The sequence below is a fragment of the Triturus cristatus genome, chromosome 1_2 (assembly GCF_964204655.1).
Source record: "Triturus cristatus chromosome 1_2, aTriCri1.1, whole genome shotgun sequence".
In the NCBI taxonomy this organism is placed as follows: domain Eukaryota; kingdom Metazoa; phylum Chordata; class Amphibia; order Caudata; family Salamandridae; genus Triturus; species Triturus cristatus.
Window position 1 is genome coordinate 703,232,122 of NC_140580.1, and position 17,555 is coordinate 703,249,676.

Sequence of the window (17,555 nt, forward strand, 5' to 3'; positions counted from 1 at the left end):
CGAAGGCCTCAGTCGTTCTTCTGGACCAGAAAGAATTGGGAATAGCAACCACTGCCTACTTCTGGCCCAGGAACCCTCTATTGCTCCGATGGCCAAGAGAGGTTTGACTTCCTCGCGGAGTAAGGTATGGTGATCCTCTGTCAGCCGATCGTGTACTGGAGGCATACGTGGCGAGGTAGTCTAGAAGGGGATGGAGTAGCCCCTTCAGACTATTTGCAACACCCACCTGTCCGATGTTATGGCTCTCCAGTGGTGGAGGTGATGGCGTATCCTGCCAGCGAGTGGACGAGTGTGATCTTGGAGGATTGGACTAGGAAGATTTTGCGGTGGAAGAGGGGGCAGTGGCTTTGCCCGACTTCGGGTTCCCAGACCGACGAGTCCGTGGGGAGCTGCATCCGCGATCCTGCAGAGGTTGCTTAACTTGCGGGTGTGTCTGGCTGGAATAGGGTTGGCGCGGCTGGTAGCCCTTCCGTAGCCAAAAAAGGAACGAAGAGTGGATGAAGCCCTAGGGGTAGCAGTGAGGCCCAAAGACTGAACTGTGGCCTGCGAGTCTTTAAAGCGTTCAAGGGCAGCATCCGCCTTGTTTCCAAAGAGACAGGAGCCATCACAGGGCATGTCCATGAGGTTGGCCTGGACATCCCTGAAAAACCAGACGTCCTCAACCAGGCATGGAAATCGCTCTACCTATTGAGTCTGTTGTGTCCAAGCCACATCTGATGGCGAACTTAGCTATCTCTCTCCCGTCTGAGATGGCCTGAGAGAGTAAGGCCCGGTCCTCCTTCGAGACCCTAGGCAGCACTTGCGCAACCGTATCGCATATCGAATGGAAGTAACGGCCAAAAAGGCATGCGGTGTTCACCGACCGCAAGGCTAGACAGGCAGAAGAAAATAATTTCTTTCCAAAGTACTCCAGTCATTTGGATTCCCTTTCCAGGGGTGCGGAAGGGAACACACCACAGGAAGTGGAAGCCTAGACCGCCAAGCTTTGGGGATGAGGTGGGTAGTGAGGAAATTTAGGTCGCCCGGTGCTGGGCGATGGCGGCAGGCAATCGTCCTATTCACAGGAGCCCCTGTGCTGGGTTTGGACCAAGTACCCAGGAGGACGTCTGTTAAGGCCTTGTTAAAGGGCTGTAGGCGTTCGAGACCCCGGGCTGCAGGACCACTGTCAAGATGTTAGTCTTGACTGCCACTGCAGGAAGCTGCAGGTCAAGAACCTCCACAGCCCTACGCACCACCATAGCAAAAGATGCTCCCCCCTCCATGGCTAGGGTAGGAGGGGAAAGCATGCCAGTATCTGGGAAGTGTCCAACACACTGGCATCACCCAGTTCCTCATACCAGTCTGTATCCTGTTGATGCAGTATTTCTAAGGGATCCTGCTACCCCTCCCAATCCTCTTCCTCGAACCCTGAACCTTCAGAATAAAGCAGAGTAAATGGCATGGAGCCGTACGGCTCTGTCGGTGCAGGTCTTGGCGATGGAGGATGACCGACTGGCTCCGTGTCATCAGGAATGAGAAAAGGAGAGACAGCGCCGGCAACGCCGAGGGCCTCGATGCCAGACGGGACGCCGGGGAAGGTCACTTAGGTGGTTCGATCAGCGTCTGTCTGTACCCGAAAACGGGTCCACTCGGCGGAGGCCGTGGAGTTGGGGCTGCTGGAACAGGATCAACGGGGAGCCTTCCATTTCCCGAGCTTGCGGGTCTGAAGGACGCTGGCAGGGACAGGCCACCCAAATATGGTGCTCATGGCATCATAAAACTCTTTTAGCTGGGCGAGGTCGCTCCTGGAAAGAGAGGGAAACGCAGAGCGGGCCCTCGAGCATCGAGGCACCTCCGCGGTGTCGCAAGACAGGCGGGCTAAGTTGAAGCACGCTTTGCTTTCTTGTGGTGCCTTTTACCTGAATTCGACGAAGAGGACTTCGACTCACTAGAGCAGTGCTCAGACCCTCCTCTCAACTGAGACCTGGACCGGGATCAAGACCGACGTGGTGATCGTCGAGGTGCAGGATGCCAGGCCGCAATAAGCTTTAGGGATCGCTCGCTCAAAGCCTTCGGCACCATGGCCCAGCAGTCTGAGCACGACTTGGAGTTGTGGTTGCGCTTCAGGCACCAGAAACACACCAAATGGGGGTCCGTGACCGACATGGTGTGGTGACAGGCGCCGCACGTCTTGAATCCTGAAGTCTTCTTACTCGACATGACATACCAACTAAGTTGACAAAAAGTCGGATAAAGTCTGGGAAAAACTGACGGAGGGTAGCTCTCTTAAACTGATCGATGCTGATGGTGTGGAAATAAAAGAACTGACATAAGCGCGCCAGGGGTGGTGGCTGTATTGACGACGCGGATGTCATGACGACGACGAACACAACGCCGACGACGTCACGCGGAGTAGCTTTTTGTTATCCATAAAAGGCAGTGAATTCTAAATGATTTTAATTGGTTTCATCAGTGTGTAGAGAAAAACTAATATATAATGTGTATTTTACATATTAAAGTTTGAATGACCACAGTCTATAATAAACTTGATTATAACTGATTGACAAACTACTGCCCTCTTACCTTCCAAGAAAGGGATTGAGTCTGTGCTAATGGTGTCCAATGCTAGTAAATCCTTCCCATCTTTTGAACCACTACGTTTGTGCTTGTGTTTCCTTCGAAAGAATGAACGGCGAGCTGCTGCTGATACAGTCTTGTTCGAAGTGCTGTCATCTTTCACCTCGGACATGCTGTGTCTCCTGTAGAATTCTTGGTCAATCCTATAATTAGACATTCAGGAAAGTAGACCTTAGATTGATATCTAGATATTTCTTACATCACTTGAGAAATCCGTATAAATACACACTTTGTTAGTACAAACAGGACTAATGAACACATAGCTGATCAGCCAAGAACATCTTTCTGATCACGTTAATAAACATTTTCCTTAGAGCTTATTCTAGGTCTCCAACTAAAGATCTGTTGCAGTGAAAATGCAGTTTAGAATTTGACAAAGTGAAAATTAATGACCTCCACCAATGGTCATTCCATCTTAAGTGTACAGTCACCTGCTGAATAGTTCCGTGTTGTCAGGTGAAAGTCCCAGAATAATGTTTTTGATAGTAAAATAAGTAAGAGTTGCTCATGCAAATGCAGGTTAAGTACACTTAGGTATTATCAATTTTCAGACTAATACAGCAACCAGCACCTAAGCTATTAGCGTATCACCGGTTTTTTTGCCAATCATCAAAGTTATAAGCAAAAACAAAGACTTTCCAAAGGAAAGCTGCAACGTAGCAATATAATTTGCTTATGCACAGAGGCAGTCCAAAAATCTCCCTAATTTGGCTTGTTGATCCACCTTTTTCACCCTCAGAATTAAAGATATTTTCCATACTTCTAGGGATTTTGGCTTGCACGCTCTCCTCAGTACTCCAACAATGCCCATTTGCACATTCTCCTAACAATTTTTTCAGTACACCATACTCCCACATTTTGCAAAACTCACATTCAAATTAATTTAAGGATCTTGCACATTTCACTGAAACAAAGTCAAAACACAGTTATATGATAGATATATAAAATAATGTATCATTGAAAGCCTGCCAGACAGCTATTTAAAATCTACTCAAAAGATTAAAATTAAATTACAAAAACTTGCAAGGTTAAGTTCTACTTTAATGGCAAGATAGGTGTAATCTTGTATAGTGGTGTCTGGTTTAGCAGAGAGCAAGAATTCCCATAGTAGACAAAAAGGAAAACACTTATTTTTTTATGCTAGCCCACCTAAAAATGAAGAGTCTGCACAAAACTTCTATTGCCAAAACATCTATTTCACACTTCAGGGATGGGAGTACACAATGAATAAACTGTCTCACCATCTGCTCATCACCACATCCCCAAGAGCATATTTCACTGATTCTTTGGTCCTGACAAACAGGCTCTGGGTGCACGGCCTGGCAATAAGCCAAGTGAGTGAACATTTATGGCTCCAGCAATTAAATTTGTCATGTCATTTTTAACTTGTGAGGCCACAAACAACATACTTGGAGAGGATATGATAGTGCAAGTAAACACAAAGTGTTTCTAGCTATGCCCCGCGTCAGTACCTGCTGTCCTAAGTGTGGATACGGGGAGCAGTGCTTTTTTTATGTATGCATAGATCCAACACCTTTAATTGGCCACACATTGGACACATGGATGGTGGGGACCCAAACATTGTGACTTCTGTCTTTCCTGCATTGCTCTGGAACCTGCCACAGGCAGTTCAGTCCTAAATTTTCTGCAGCATGGCCAAATATCAGCAAACCAATTTGTACACCCATTAATAAGTGGGATATCTGGGTGTTGTAATCATATACCAGTAAGATGAAAGATTGTTAGACTTTGTAACAGGGCTTTATTATAAGTGTTAAAAGTAGCAAATCGGGCCATCCAGCAGTCTCTCCCACCAGCAACTGGTGTTCAGGGTCCCTCAGAACCCTTGGCTGCTCCCGTCTAAAAACCTGCGAGACCCACGCTCACATTGGCATTTCCAGTTTGGGGACTTGATGCACCACTCAACTGTGAAATCATTTGCCAACCAGCAAATGGAGTTAGATGTCCACTGCACCCAATTCTAGCATTACCGGCAGATCAGGCACACGGTCACCTCCCACATCTTAGATCTGCATGACATACCAGAGTAAAACCTGTGGGAGGCCAAACTCCTGCTTACTCACCTCAAAAACCCACAAATGTAAGACTCTAGTGGTCAACACTCATGACATATTCACCCACTTGTAGGCAGAATTGTTGTCGGACTTGGGCACACCTGATGACGATGATTGGAGAGAGGCGCTAGTTTTCCTCATGAAGCAGTAATAGCATCCCAATTCCAGGCCATTCAACTCAAGATTTACATCAATCATATTATACTAGGGGGTTGTGGCAAATGTGGGCGACTCAATCACAAACATGAGTGCAGTGCTCCGAAGTCACTAGGGACTTTTTAGACAGTGTATGTGATTGCACTGTTCTGGCACCTTCCTGGTACAGTGCTATCGCATCTTGAATTTGTCTTGGGATGAAAGCTTCCAATGAACCCCAAACTGGTTCTGCTCCCCATTTCAGACTCTCACTGATGCAAACAGATGCAAACGGGACTTGCTGTGGTATGGTCTGGTGGTCGCCAATAGTGACATTGACAACACTGGACAAATCTGATGGGCACCCCCTGGAGGGGTGAAGCACAAGTTACTTACTTGTGGGACGATATATCTGTGAGAGACATTAGTTAGTGATAGATTCCTTACCTTAGAATATCCCCAGGCGTCCGACTGGATCCAAAAAGTTTTCGTCAGCAGTACCCCTGCGCGTCGGTAGGCGTCGTCGTACGGCTCTGCGTACGTCACTGGCATCGTGGCTGCCGAGATGACGTCGTCAGAGCTACTTAGACGCGCTCACGCACGCTGACGTCAGTTCTGTACACAACTTTTCCGCGCCAGAAGCGCAGAGCCAAGCCAGAGACCGACTACTGGTGCAATAGAACTAGGGCCCTGAAAGGGATGACCTGAACCCTAGAGAACAGTTCGCAGAACGGGGAGGCTGGGCGGGCGGTAAGGAATCTATCACTAACTAATGTTTCTTACAGATATATCGTTACACAAGTAAGTAACTTGTGCATCTGAAAGAGACACGCTAGTGATAGATTCCTTACCTTAGAATACATACCCAAGCAATACCAACCCCGGTGGTGGGTCTGCGAAGTGAGATTACAGCAGAAAGTCACGGAGAACCGAACGGCCAAAGAAGCCGTCTCTCCGGACCCGATAGTCAAGGCAATAGTGCTTAGTGAAAGTATGCAACGAGGCCCAAGTGGCCGCCTGACAGATGTCTTGCAGGGGGACTCCGTGTCCCAATGCTGTGGTAGCTGCTGTCGCCCTGGTAGAATGGGCGCGCAGCCCAACCGGAGGTTCCTTTTTAGCCAGAGAGTAACAGGCTTTAATGCACAAGACAACCCATCGGGAGATAGTGCCCTTGTGCACAGCCCGGCCTTTCTTGGCGCCCAAAGCCAACAAAGAGCTGGTCATCCACCCGGAACTGTTGTGTGCGGTTGAGAAAGCACACGTTTTGGGTCTAGACAGTGGAGGTGGAGCCTCTCCTCTTCTCTTGAAGGGTGCGGAGGCAGAAAGAAAATTGGCAGAGTGACAGTTTGCCCGAGATGAAAGGCAGAGACTACTTTTGGTAGAAAGGAGGGACGCGGTCGAAGCACAACCTTGTCCGGATGAATCGTCAGGAAAGGAGGTTTGCAGGAAAGAGCCTGGAGCTCACTTACCCGCCGAGCGGAGGTGATGGACACCAGGAAGACAGTTTTCAAAGTCAATAACCGCAAAGGACAGTTATGAAGAGGTTCAAATGGAGCGCACATCAGGTATGTGAGAACCAGGTTCAAGTCCCATTGAGGCATTAAAAAAGGACTAGGAGGGAAAAGGTGAGTAATGCCTTTGAGAAATCTATTGACAACTGGGAACTTGGAAAGAGAGGGTTGATCAGGCAACCTAGGAAAGGCTGAAAGAGCAGAGAGGTAGCCCTTGATAGTGCCCAAAGCAGAGCCCTGCTGGGCCAAAGAAAGAAGGCACAATAGGACCTCAGAAAGAGGAGCAGCACGAGGATCAACAGATTTTGCTGTGCACCATGCCACAAAGTTTTTCTACCAACAGGCGCATACCGATTTAGTGGAGGGACGTCTGGCTGCCAGAATCACATTACAGACTTCGGGAGGCAAGTCAAATGGAATCAGCTGTCGCCGCTCAATCTCCACGCAAGGAGGTGGAGGCTGGACAGGTTCGAGTGGAGGACCGTCCCCTGTTGCTGCGACAGGAGATCCGCCCGAAGAGGCAGTCAGATCGGGGGATCCACGCTCATAGTGAGTAGCTCAGGACACCAAACTCTTCGAGCCGAGTCCGGTGCCACAAGAATGACTTAGGCCCGGTCGCGCCGGATCTTCTTCAGCACTCTGGCCAGAAGTGGTATAGGCGGAAAGGCATACAACAGACCGCTCTGTTACGTAAAGCGTCGCCTAGCGAGTGCCGCCTTGGAAACTCCAACGCGCAGAACTGCTGACATTGCGCGTTCTCTTCGGTGGCGAATAGATCTAACCAAGGTTCTCCCCACTGCTGAAAGAAACCTTGCACCACCTCCGAGTGAAGACACCATTCGTGATCCAACATGCACCTGCGACTGAGTTCGTCCGCCCTGGCGTTCAGAGTACCTGCCAGGTGTTGAACCACCAAGGAAATGCCTTGACATTCAAGCCACGTCCGGAGACGTAGAGCCTCCTCATATAGGGTCTACAACCCCACCCCGCCGTTTGTTGCAGTACCACATGGCGTTGGTGTTGTCTGTGAACACCTGCACTACTCTCCCCTTGACAGAGGGAAGGAATGATTTGAGTGCAAGTAGGATCGCCCAAGCGCCAAAATATTGATATGGAGCTTGGACTCCGCTGGAGACCAGAGGCCTCTGATCTCTGCCTCTCCCATGTGGCTGCCCCATCCCAGGAGGGACGCGTCCGTCACTACTGTGTGCTCCGGTTGGGGAAGGGAGAGGTACCTGCCGCTGACCCAACGCTGGTTCGTGAGCCACCACTGCAAGTCCTGTGCAGTGCCCTCCGAGATCTGGACGTAGTCGGACAGGTTCTCCCAATGCTGGGTCCACTGGAACTTCAGGTCCCACTGCAGAGCGCGCATATGCCATCTGGCATGATCGATTAACAGGTTACAGGAGGTCATGAGGCCCAGCAGCCTCAGTGTCTTCCTGACCGAAACCCAGGACCAGGGCCGAAAGATCGGAATCATAGCCCGAATGTCCCGGACTCGCTGTTCGGGAGGATAAACCCGAAACTGCGCCGTATCCACAACCGCACCGATGAAGAGGAGCTTCTGAGAGGGAATCCGGTGCGACTTCGGCACGTTGATGGAAAACCCCAGCAAATGCAGGAGGTCGGCCGTAGTCTGGAGGTGGGAGATGCCTTCAACAGCCAATCGTCGAGATAGGGGAAGACTGAAACCCCTGATCTGCGCAGATGAGCTGCGACCACCGCCATCACTTTGGTGAACACCCGAGGGGCGCTGGTAAGGCCGAAAGGGAGCACGGAGAACTGAAAATGCTCGTGGCCCACCGTGAACTGTAGGTAACGCCTGTGGGCTGGCAGGATGGGGATATGAAAATAGGCATCCTGCAAGTCCAACGCTACCAGCCAGTCTTGCGGGTCTAGGGCAGACAAGAACTGAGCAAGCGTGAGCATCTTGAACTTCTCCTTCCGGAGCAAGCGATTAACGTTCCGGATTATAAGAAAGGGCGCAGACCTTTGTCCTTCTTTGGAACCAAGAAGTAGTGGGAATAACAACCACGACCTACTTCTGGCGTCAGAACGCGCTCGATGGACCCCTTGGCCAAGAGGGCCGCAATTTCCTGCTGGAGAAGTGCCAAGTGTTCACCCGACATGCGGTGGTACTAAGGTTGCATGGCTGGAGGGGTAGATTCAAAGGGGAGGGAGTAACCCCTTCAGACTATTTGCCGAACCCACCTGTCCGAGGTTATGGAGCGCCAGTGGGGAAGGTGATGGTGAATCCTGCCACCCACTGGCGTCAGGTGGGCATGAAACACCGGACTAGGAAGGTTTAGAGGTGGCGGCGGCAGGGGGGGGAGGTGGGCTGACCCGTCTGCTGTCCTCAGGACCCACCATGGCGGGTCCCACGTCTGCAGCTGCGCTGAGACTGTGGCTGCACAGACTTGCGGGTCTGACAGGAACGTGCCAGGGCGCCTCGACCCTTACCTCGAAAGGACCGAAAAGCGGACCCCAAGGGAGTACGCGTGGTGGAGAGACCCAAGAACTGGGCCGTAGCCCGAGAGTCCTTAAAGCGTTCCAGGGTGCTATCCGCCTGATCACCAAAGAGGTGTGTACCATCAAAGGGCATGTCCAACAGGGTGTTCTGGACATCCCCAGAGAAGCCAGTAGTTCGGAGCCAGGCATAACGACGGAGCGCCACTGTTGTGGGAAGTGCCCTACCGGGAGAATCGCCGTGTCAAGCTCACAACGAATAGTACATTTTGCAGCATCTCTCCCTTCGGTAAAGCTTGAGAGAGAACCGCCCGTGCTTCCACAGGGCATTGAGGCAGCACCTGTGCCACAGTGTCCCACACAGAATGGGAATAGCGGCCTAGCATGCACGCAGTATTCACCGCCCGCAACCCTGAGCTGGCAGATGTGAAAATCTTTTTCCCAAATTGCTCCAGTTTCCTAGATTCCTTGTCCGGAGGAGCAGAAGGGAACGCACTCGGCGAGGCAGAAGCCTGGACAATCAGACTCTCAGGCGTCGGGTGTTGTGTGAGAAAGCTGGGATCGCCCGGCACCGGGCGATGGCGGTGTGCCACACCCTTGTCTACAGGAACTCCGGTGTTAGGTTTGATCCAGGTGCCCAACAGGAAATCAATAAGCGCTTCATTGAAGGGCAGTAACGGCTCCGCAGAGGAGGACTGCGGCTGCAGGACCTCAGTCAGGAGATTGGTCCTGATAGGTACAGAAGGGAGCTCGAGGTTAAGAGCCTCAGCTGCCCTACGCAACACCACCGAAAAAGTCTCAACCTCCTCCGTGGCTACGGAAGAAGGGGACAGAGTACCAAGGTGTGGAGAGAAATCCAGATCCACTGTATCATCCACATCGCCTTCCCATTCAGGTTCATCCTCGCATTGAGCTGCAAGAGGGTCCTCAGACCTCCCCTTCGTCCACCGGTTGCTGAAGAGGCCGGTAAGGACGAGGTGCCCAGGAAATGGGATAAACTCCCCTCCAAGAAATGGAATGGGAGGGTAAGATACCAGTTCCGGTGTCAGCAGCGGCCCGGCGCCGAAGCTGGAGGTGCCGCAGGGTATGGTGCCGGCGTAGCCGAGGCCAGAGGTGGCGGCACGGAGGCAAACGCCTTCCGACAGATCCGCGGGTCCCGAAGGCGCTCTGGAGGGACCCGGCAGGGCAAACAAAAGGCACAAGGCCGACATAAAGGGCTGCACCTCGTCTGAAGTCGCGTGCAGGCCCGGAGAGGGTGGGTAGGATGCAGGCAACAACGGAGGCGTCCTGCGACCGGTGAGGGGTAGGGGTAGAGGAAGAGCGATGCCGCTTCTTCGACTTTTTATGGTGCCTAGACTTACCTGTCCCTGATTCCGACGAGCGATGCTGATGGCTCCGTGACCGGTCCCTCGACCTCCCACGGGATCAGGACCTCGATCGGCGTGGAACCGATTGCCAGACCTCCAACAACTTTCGGGAACGCTCCCGCAAAGCTTTCGTTACCATGGCCCGACAATCGGGGCATGCCTCGGGGTCCTGGGCGTGCCCCAAGAAGAAGAGACACACGTCGTGAGGGTCCGATACCGACATGTTTCGACGGCAGGCCCTACAGGACTTAAACCCGGGCATCCCTATTGCACCAGGAGTCAAGCACACGACAAAACAAGTTGTCAGAAACCAAGTTAAAACTTTTAACTAGGGGTACCGCTCTCTCTCGGATCTACGCTGCTGCGCGGAAAAAGAAAGAACTGACGTCAGCGCCGTGGGCGCGTCTAAGTAGCTCTGACGACGTCATCTCGGCGGCTACGATGCCAGCGACGTACGTGGAACCGTACGACGACGCCTACTGATGCACAGGGGTAATGCTGACAAAAACGTTCTGGATCCAGTCTGACACCTGGGGATATTCAAAGGTAAGGAATCTATCACTAATCTGTCTCTTTCAGATAGGGTGGGTAAACCATTGTTTCAGTATGGACCAGACCATTTTTCTAGGGCAGAGGCTGCCCTCAGAATCATGGACAAATCTGGAGTTACTGTTAGAGGGACCCAAATAGAGCTATTTGAGCAAATACAGTGGCACATACTGAGGGGCCTGCGACTGTTTGAGCCTCAGGAGACTGGGGACAGGAAAAGACTAGCAGTAGCAAACCAGAGTGGGGCAGTTTAAAGGAGATCTCTCAACTCTGGAATGGTGGGATTTTTCAAAGTGTTCAATTTGTGATGTGGTTTGACTGCAGGCTTATTTTGTGCTGTATGAAAACTATTAAAAAGCTTAACAAAAAAAAAAAAGCAGCCTGCCAAAGTGTGGAACACCACAATACAGTCTGAAAGGCTGTGGGCGATGCAAAAGTTTGACTTTTTAATAGGGGTTTTAAAGCCTTTGTAATTTGAAGTGCCAGAATTCCATCCCAAAATGAGCAAATAAGTTAGTAACCAGCAGCATTCTAGGTGTGAGCCAGAGTTATTTTTTGGGTTTTTATATGTGGTGTGCATGTTGTGCAGGCATGATTAGGTTCATGAAAATGCAACATTAAAAATATTTCATTTCCATTATGTCTCTGGCTAAGTTGTCCCATGTTTGAAAGAACAATCTGCAAAAACACTTGGCAAGTTTTTTTCTTCCACCTTGCTGATTAAAGAAAGATTACATTGAGGATTGTCTTTCTTTTTCAAACTGTCAATGGCATTGAAAAGTTTGAATATTTTAACACATTATTAATTAGGTACTTGTGAATTGGAACAATCCTCAGCATAGTCAAATGAAGCAGATACAGAAATGTTTTTATGCGGGCACTGGATAGGACATAATTGTACAAGTAAAGTCTTTGTTCACTTTTCCTGATAACTTTGATAGGCAATGCTCTTGCATTCTTCATATCCCTACAGTCTGAAGAGAGACATGGGTACCTGAGCTCTAGGGTGTCAGCAGTCATGCGGCTATCCTCAATGACACTGCGACATAGGGTAACACGCGCACTAGGAAAGTCACGGTATGGTGTGCTAGCTGCTACTCCTCATTCGCTCTTGCTCAGATTCAACTGCTATTGTCTTTTAAATCACAGTTATTAGTTTGTTTTATAATTGTGGAGCTTATCCTTGCTTTTAATAAAACAGTACTCGATAAACTGAAATTGCCACTGCATGCTTAATCTTATCTGGGCATACTTCGTCACTCCCTCCCCCGAGCCGTTCTCCCCGGTCCACCACGGGTTGTCCCGATTGAGTGGAGGGAGGTACTTCCGGCCGGGAGGAGGTTAGCGCTCTAGTCTTTGCCGCATTGCTTAAAAGCAGATGGTCCTCGGTGCGCGCAGCGGGCGCGCCGAAGGCACGCCAAAGTCAAGCCCATCTGCGCCCGTCCGCGCCAGGACACCGCCAGGAAATATGCTAGCTCAGCCTTGAATCACGGCAAGAACAATGTGAGATACAGAGGGGCAGAACTCCTGCGAATCCGAGATAATAGCCACTTCCCCGGCTTGGCATGTCATAATGTGGGGTTACAACATCTGGAAGGGCCCTTCTCCTGCATATACTGCAGGCATCACAGCAGAAGTTTGGCTAAATGCCCCCATAATGCCAAGGCAGCACGACACAGACACCAATGCTCCTGCTGCACCCAAAATAATTGGTCATAACCTGATCCCTAAGGTTGCTCCCTCCCCTCACAGGCAAACCTGGAAAGGCTTTCTGGGAAACGTGAGGTCACTCCCTAAACATGCCACAGAGATCTGGGACATACTAAACACCGACTCACACGACGTGGGTTTTCTGACAGAAACATGGCTGAAACCATCTTGTGGCCCCGCAATCACTATTGCTATCCCAGAAGGATACAGGATTCAGAGACTCGACAGGCAGACAAAAACTGGGGGAGGGGTCGCTATAATCCACAACGAGCGAGTAAAAATCACTAACTTAGAACAACGCAGCAATGCGCAGATCGAAATTATGATCTTTAGGATGGAAATGACATCTCATGACTCATGGAGAGGGGCACTGGTATATCGCCCACCGGGCCCTATTGCGGACTTCTCCATGCAGCTCATGGAACTGATAGCCCCCCACGTGATCTCCTCCAGTAACTTCTTACTGTTAGGAGACTTCAACATACATAGTGAAAGCCCTGACTTATTAGAAACATCATCCTTTCTCACTGATCTAGCCACACTGAATCTCACCAAAATCAATGATGGCCCCACCCACTCAGCAGGCCATACCATTGATATTGTCTTCACTAATTCACCCCGGCTCACTTGCGAAGCCCCACGTCCTGTGTGCTGGTCGGACCATGCACTCATTAACTTTCAAGTGCAGGGACTCCATGAACCCCATATATTGGCCCCCCGCACCCAATTCTCATTCAGACAGTGGTACAAAATCAACCCAGAGTCCTTTCCATTAGCCATTGTACCCCCCAGGTACTCCCCATCTAGCAACCTTGAAGAAAATCTTACACTGTTCAATAAAACGGCCCTACCTGCCATTGACGCGATCGCCTCCCTGAAAACCTGCACGAAAGTCCCTAGACTATCTCAGGCCATATGGTTCACTCCCGAACTCCGCAAGAATAAAAGCCATTGCAAAAACCTGGAAAGGTGGCGGCGACAAACGCACCTTTAAGTAGACAAAGAGAACTATAGAATTGCCCTATCCCTCAATCATAAAAACATCAAGCAGGCCCGCAGAACCCATATAGCTCAGCAGCTAAGCCAGGCTGGCAACACTCCTAAAATCCTATATCAGATTCTGAAAAACTTCACCTGCCCCAAAGCATGTGAACTAGAAGAAAATCTTTCCGAGTCCCTATGCGATAAAATCAGCACCTTCTTCATACACAAAAAATCGATGCCATCTACAATAAATTCACCAAGACAGGCTGCACTCTGACGCCAGACGATACTTCTGAAACCCTCAGTACTGGGCCTAAAACACTGCTGGCCTTTCCTCCCCTTTCGCGAGAGGAGACTATAGCACTCATGTGCAAGATTAAATCTGGCTCACCCCTAGATGTCCTGCCTGCTAAAATCTCGGCCTCCCTTGCCACCTTGTTATCCGACTCTGTCGGCTTCCTACTAAACTCATCTTTGAAGGAAAGCCTCGTACCTCCTACCTGGAAAGCGGCCCAGGTCATCCCGCTGCGGAAAAACACCAAAGCCCCCATGGAAGATCTCCCCAACCTACGCCCCATCTCCCTCCCACCCTACCTGAGCAAGGTCCTTGAAAAACATGTCAATAAACACCTCTCTGACCATATCGAATCGGCTGGCTACCTGGATCCGTCTCAATCTGGCTTCCGCGCTAATTATAGTACGGAAACTGCTCTGGTGGCCATCACAGATAACATCAGGCTCGCGCTAGATCAAGGCCAACCCACCCTCCTGGTGCTTTTAGACCTTTCCGCCGCATTCGATACGGTCGACCACCAGACCTTGCTCGGCAGAATGAGGGAAGCAGGGTTGGCGGGGGGATGGCACTGAAATGGATAACCAGCTTCCTCTCTAATCGCACTCAAACTATCAATCTGGGTCCATTTCGGTCCACCATTGAAAAACTGACCAAGGGTGTGCCACAGGGCTCATGTTTGAGCTCTACCTTGTTCAACATCTACGTGGCCCCCTTGGCCACACTACTGAGACACCACAGGTTCGTCCCAATATCTTACGCGGATGACACCCAACTCATCTTTTCCTTCGATAAGTCATCTCAGACAGCCCAAGCCTCCTTTTCCTCAGGCATGCTGGCCATCTCTCAGTGGATGAGCAGTAACTTTCTGCAGCTGAATGCCGGCAAAACTGAAATTATCCTCTACGGAGAAGCTCCCCTTCTGTGGACGCCCACTTGGTGGCCCAATGAATTGGGTACTGCTCCCGCCCCAAAAACCACAGAAAAAAAACTTAGGGGTGCGTCTCGACCAGGCACTGACAATGCAAGATCATGTTTCCCACACAGTCAGTGCATGTTTCCAGGCGCTGGGCCTCCTGAGAAGAGCCCTCCCCTATCTCCCGGACTTCTTTCGTAAGACTCTCGTACAGGCCCTGGTATTGAGCAAACTGGACTATTGCAACGCCCTTCTGGTTGCTGCCAATGAAGCCGCCCTAAACCGCTTGCAAGTGGTACAAAATACCGCAGCTCGCTTAGTTGCTAACGCACCGTACAGGTCAGCCTCGCTTCCACTGTTACAACAACTCCACTGGCTACCTGTGCGGAAACGAGTGAAATTCAAGCTTTGCTGCCTGACGCACAAGGCACTGTGGGGCAACGGTCCCCCTTACCTGGCGGAGAGGCTCCATCAATATATCCCTATAAGGGACCTGAGATCTCGATCTAAATCCCTGCTTCAAATCCCCAGGGTAAAAAGAACACGTACAGGAGGTAAAGCCTTCTCCTATCAGGCGCCCCTAATATGGAACCAACTCCCCCTGCCCTTAAGACAATGCCCGGATTACCTGAAATTCAGAAAGACACTGAAAACTGCTTCCTTTTTGGAATAACACGTTACTGCACCTCTTTCGCAACTCCGCAAGCGCCGAGAGACCCCCCCCGGGGGTGATTCATGCGCTATACAAGCCAATTAACATAACATATGCTATGCAGATTTGTAGAGTGCACGATCACCCGGGAGGGTATCCTGGCGTTTGTGAAAACAGATGCCATTGTGATGTAGATGCCTTGAAAGTGTGGGTGAAGAGTTTGAATTGTTCTCATTTGTGAATGGGGAGCTCCTTCAGGTGCGGTGTGATGTGAGTGCGGTGTGGGAGGTTGAGAGTGATTCAGGCCGCCAAGTTCTGAATGGTCTGCAGCCTTCTGCTGAGTAGATCTGGATTTTTTTCCGCTAGTGGTACCTATGCGCGCCAGTAAATGGCGTTGATTGCCTCCACGCGGCGTCGCTGGAGGTGTTGTTCATACCAGAAATGATGCTCGCAGTGCTTATATTACCGCCACACAGGAGCGCTATTGTAGGAAGGTGGATATCTGACTATGGTTACCCCCAAATTTTTGCCTAGTGTCTTAGCTGGTTTTTCGACTTAGTTGGCCTGAGATCCTGCTATTCAGGATCTCAGCCTGGCTGTTCTCTCTTTAAAATGGACTCCATGTACCCTAGGTACATAACCAATTGGAAGTGGATCACCCTGTCAGCCCCTGTACCAGTGTACACTAGGTACCCAGGGCATTGGTGTACCCAAGGCCTGCCAGGGGCTGCAGCATGTATTATGCCACCCCAGGCTTGGCCTAACAATTTGACACAACTGGCTGATCACTCAGCTGGGGTAAGTTGATGTAATCACCTCTTACTTAGGTGTAGTATACCTATACCTAACCTTAAATGGGACACCTGGTAACCTATAAGTCACTCCTATGGCAGGCCTTAACAATCCTGAAGGCAGAGTGCTTGGTTCCATGTGAGATGGTGCTCTGGCATGAGCTAAGCCTGTCTGCAGTGGTCGGAACAACTTCCTTCTACTGTTTCCAGATATCGTCATACCATATACTCTTAAGTGCATTATGAACCTCGCGGTTAAATGCTATCTTTGGTTTGGCTTTATCAAAACATGTCGAGTAAGGTGTCATACGAATTGGAATACTAACCCCTCGCCAATTCTGGCGACGGGGTTAGCATTCCACCCTTCTAGAGGGACACGACATGTACATTACCTGAAACCCGGGTAAAATCAGACATAGCCTCAGCTCCACAAAATGGATGCTGCCACCACAGACACAAGTCTGCCCTCCTGCTGCTGGGAGTCCTTCCAGCTTGGGAGGTGTGGACAAAGGGTTTCCTGCCAGGGGAGGTGCGTGCACCACCCCAGACAGGATTTTGTGTATTGGTCAGGTAGGGCTTGAAAGAAACCAGACATGCCTGTGGCTCACAAGGAGCCTCGGTGCATATGCCAGTTCAAACCGGTCCTGGGGCACACCAGTCCCGGGCCTGGGGCGAGCTGGACAAAGGATTGGGGGTGTAACCACCCCCCTTCCTGGTCCCACCCATAGGGAGGGACCTAGCAGGTAGTCCGGCCCCTAGAATCCGCTTAAAGGTAGGAGCTGTGTCCTAAGACTTCAGACATCCTGGAATCAACTTAACACTAAGAAGAAGACGGGAACTTCGACGCTCTGCTGCACAGAGGACTGAAGCCAATCTCCCCTGTGGTCAGGGAGTGACCACCTTGCTAACGCAAGCACCATCCAGCGAATCAACGTCTGCTTTGCCGCCGCCTCCCGCCGGAGCCCGAGCCCAGAGACTGACAAGACCTAGACCTCCAGACCTCTCACCGCCCGATCCACAGTCCCTGAAAAGAGGAGACCCGTGGAGGCACCGAGACACGTGGAGCCAGCCATCTTGGAACGACTACGACAAGCTGACAAGTGCAACAACCGAGGCTCCCTCCAAGTTGTGCTTTGGGATCTGAGAAGCCCAACACCCGAGCAGCATCTGCACCAAAGGTGAGCCCTCCAGCATCTCCACGATCTGCGTGGGGCCCTTCTGCATTTTGCCACACGACGCGCCTAACCGGTTGCTGGCCCGCTGGCTAGTAGCCATCTTGGCGACGAACTTCAAGAAATACACCGCTGGTCTGGTTGCTCCAGACTGGCCCTTGCTCCCCTCCAAAGGAGCAGTCCTTCTGACCTTGCTGGTCAGAACCATCAGCTTATTTCATCTCCTACAACAATTGCTTTTGCCAAGGCTTGTTTGCTTCGATCAAGTCGCCGACACCGCCGACAGCGAGAGCCTGCGTGGGACAGCTCGTGAACCGAC

General features: G+C 50.9%; 1 protein-coding gene across 4 annotated transcripts in view; it reads right to left on the reverse strand.

Moving 5' to 3' along the window:
- The window catches only part of DLG5 (discs large MAGUK scaffold protein 5), a 1,132,805-nt gene that overhangs the window by 123,191 nt on the left and 992,059 nt on the right, over positions 1 to 17,555 (reverse strand). For all 4 annotated transcript variants that reach the window (XM_085608570.1, XM_085608569.1, XM_085608568.1 and 1 more), the window contains one exon: positions 2,563 to 2,759. In XM_085608570.1, coding sequence (XP_085464696.1) covers positions 2,563 to 2,759 — 197 coding nt within the window. The remainder of the gene's footprint in view (positions 1 to 2,562; positions 2,760 to 17,555) is intronic.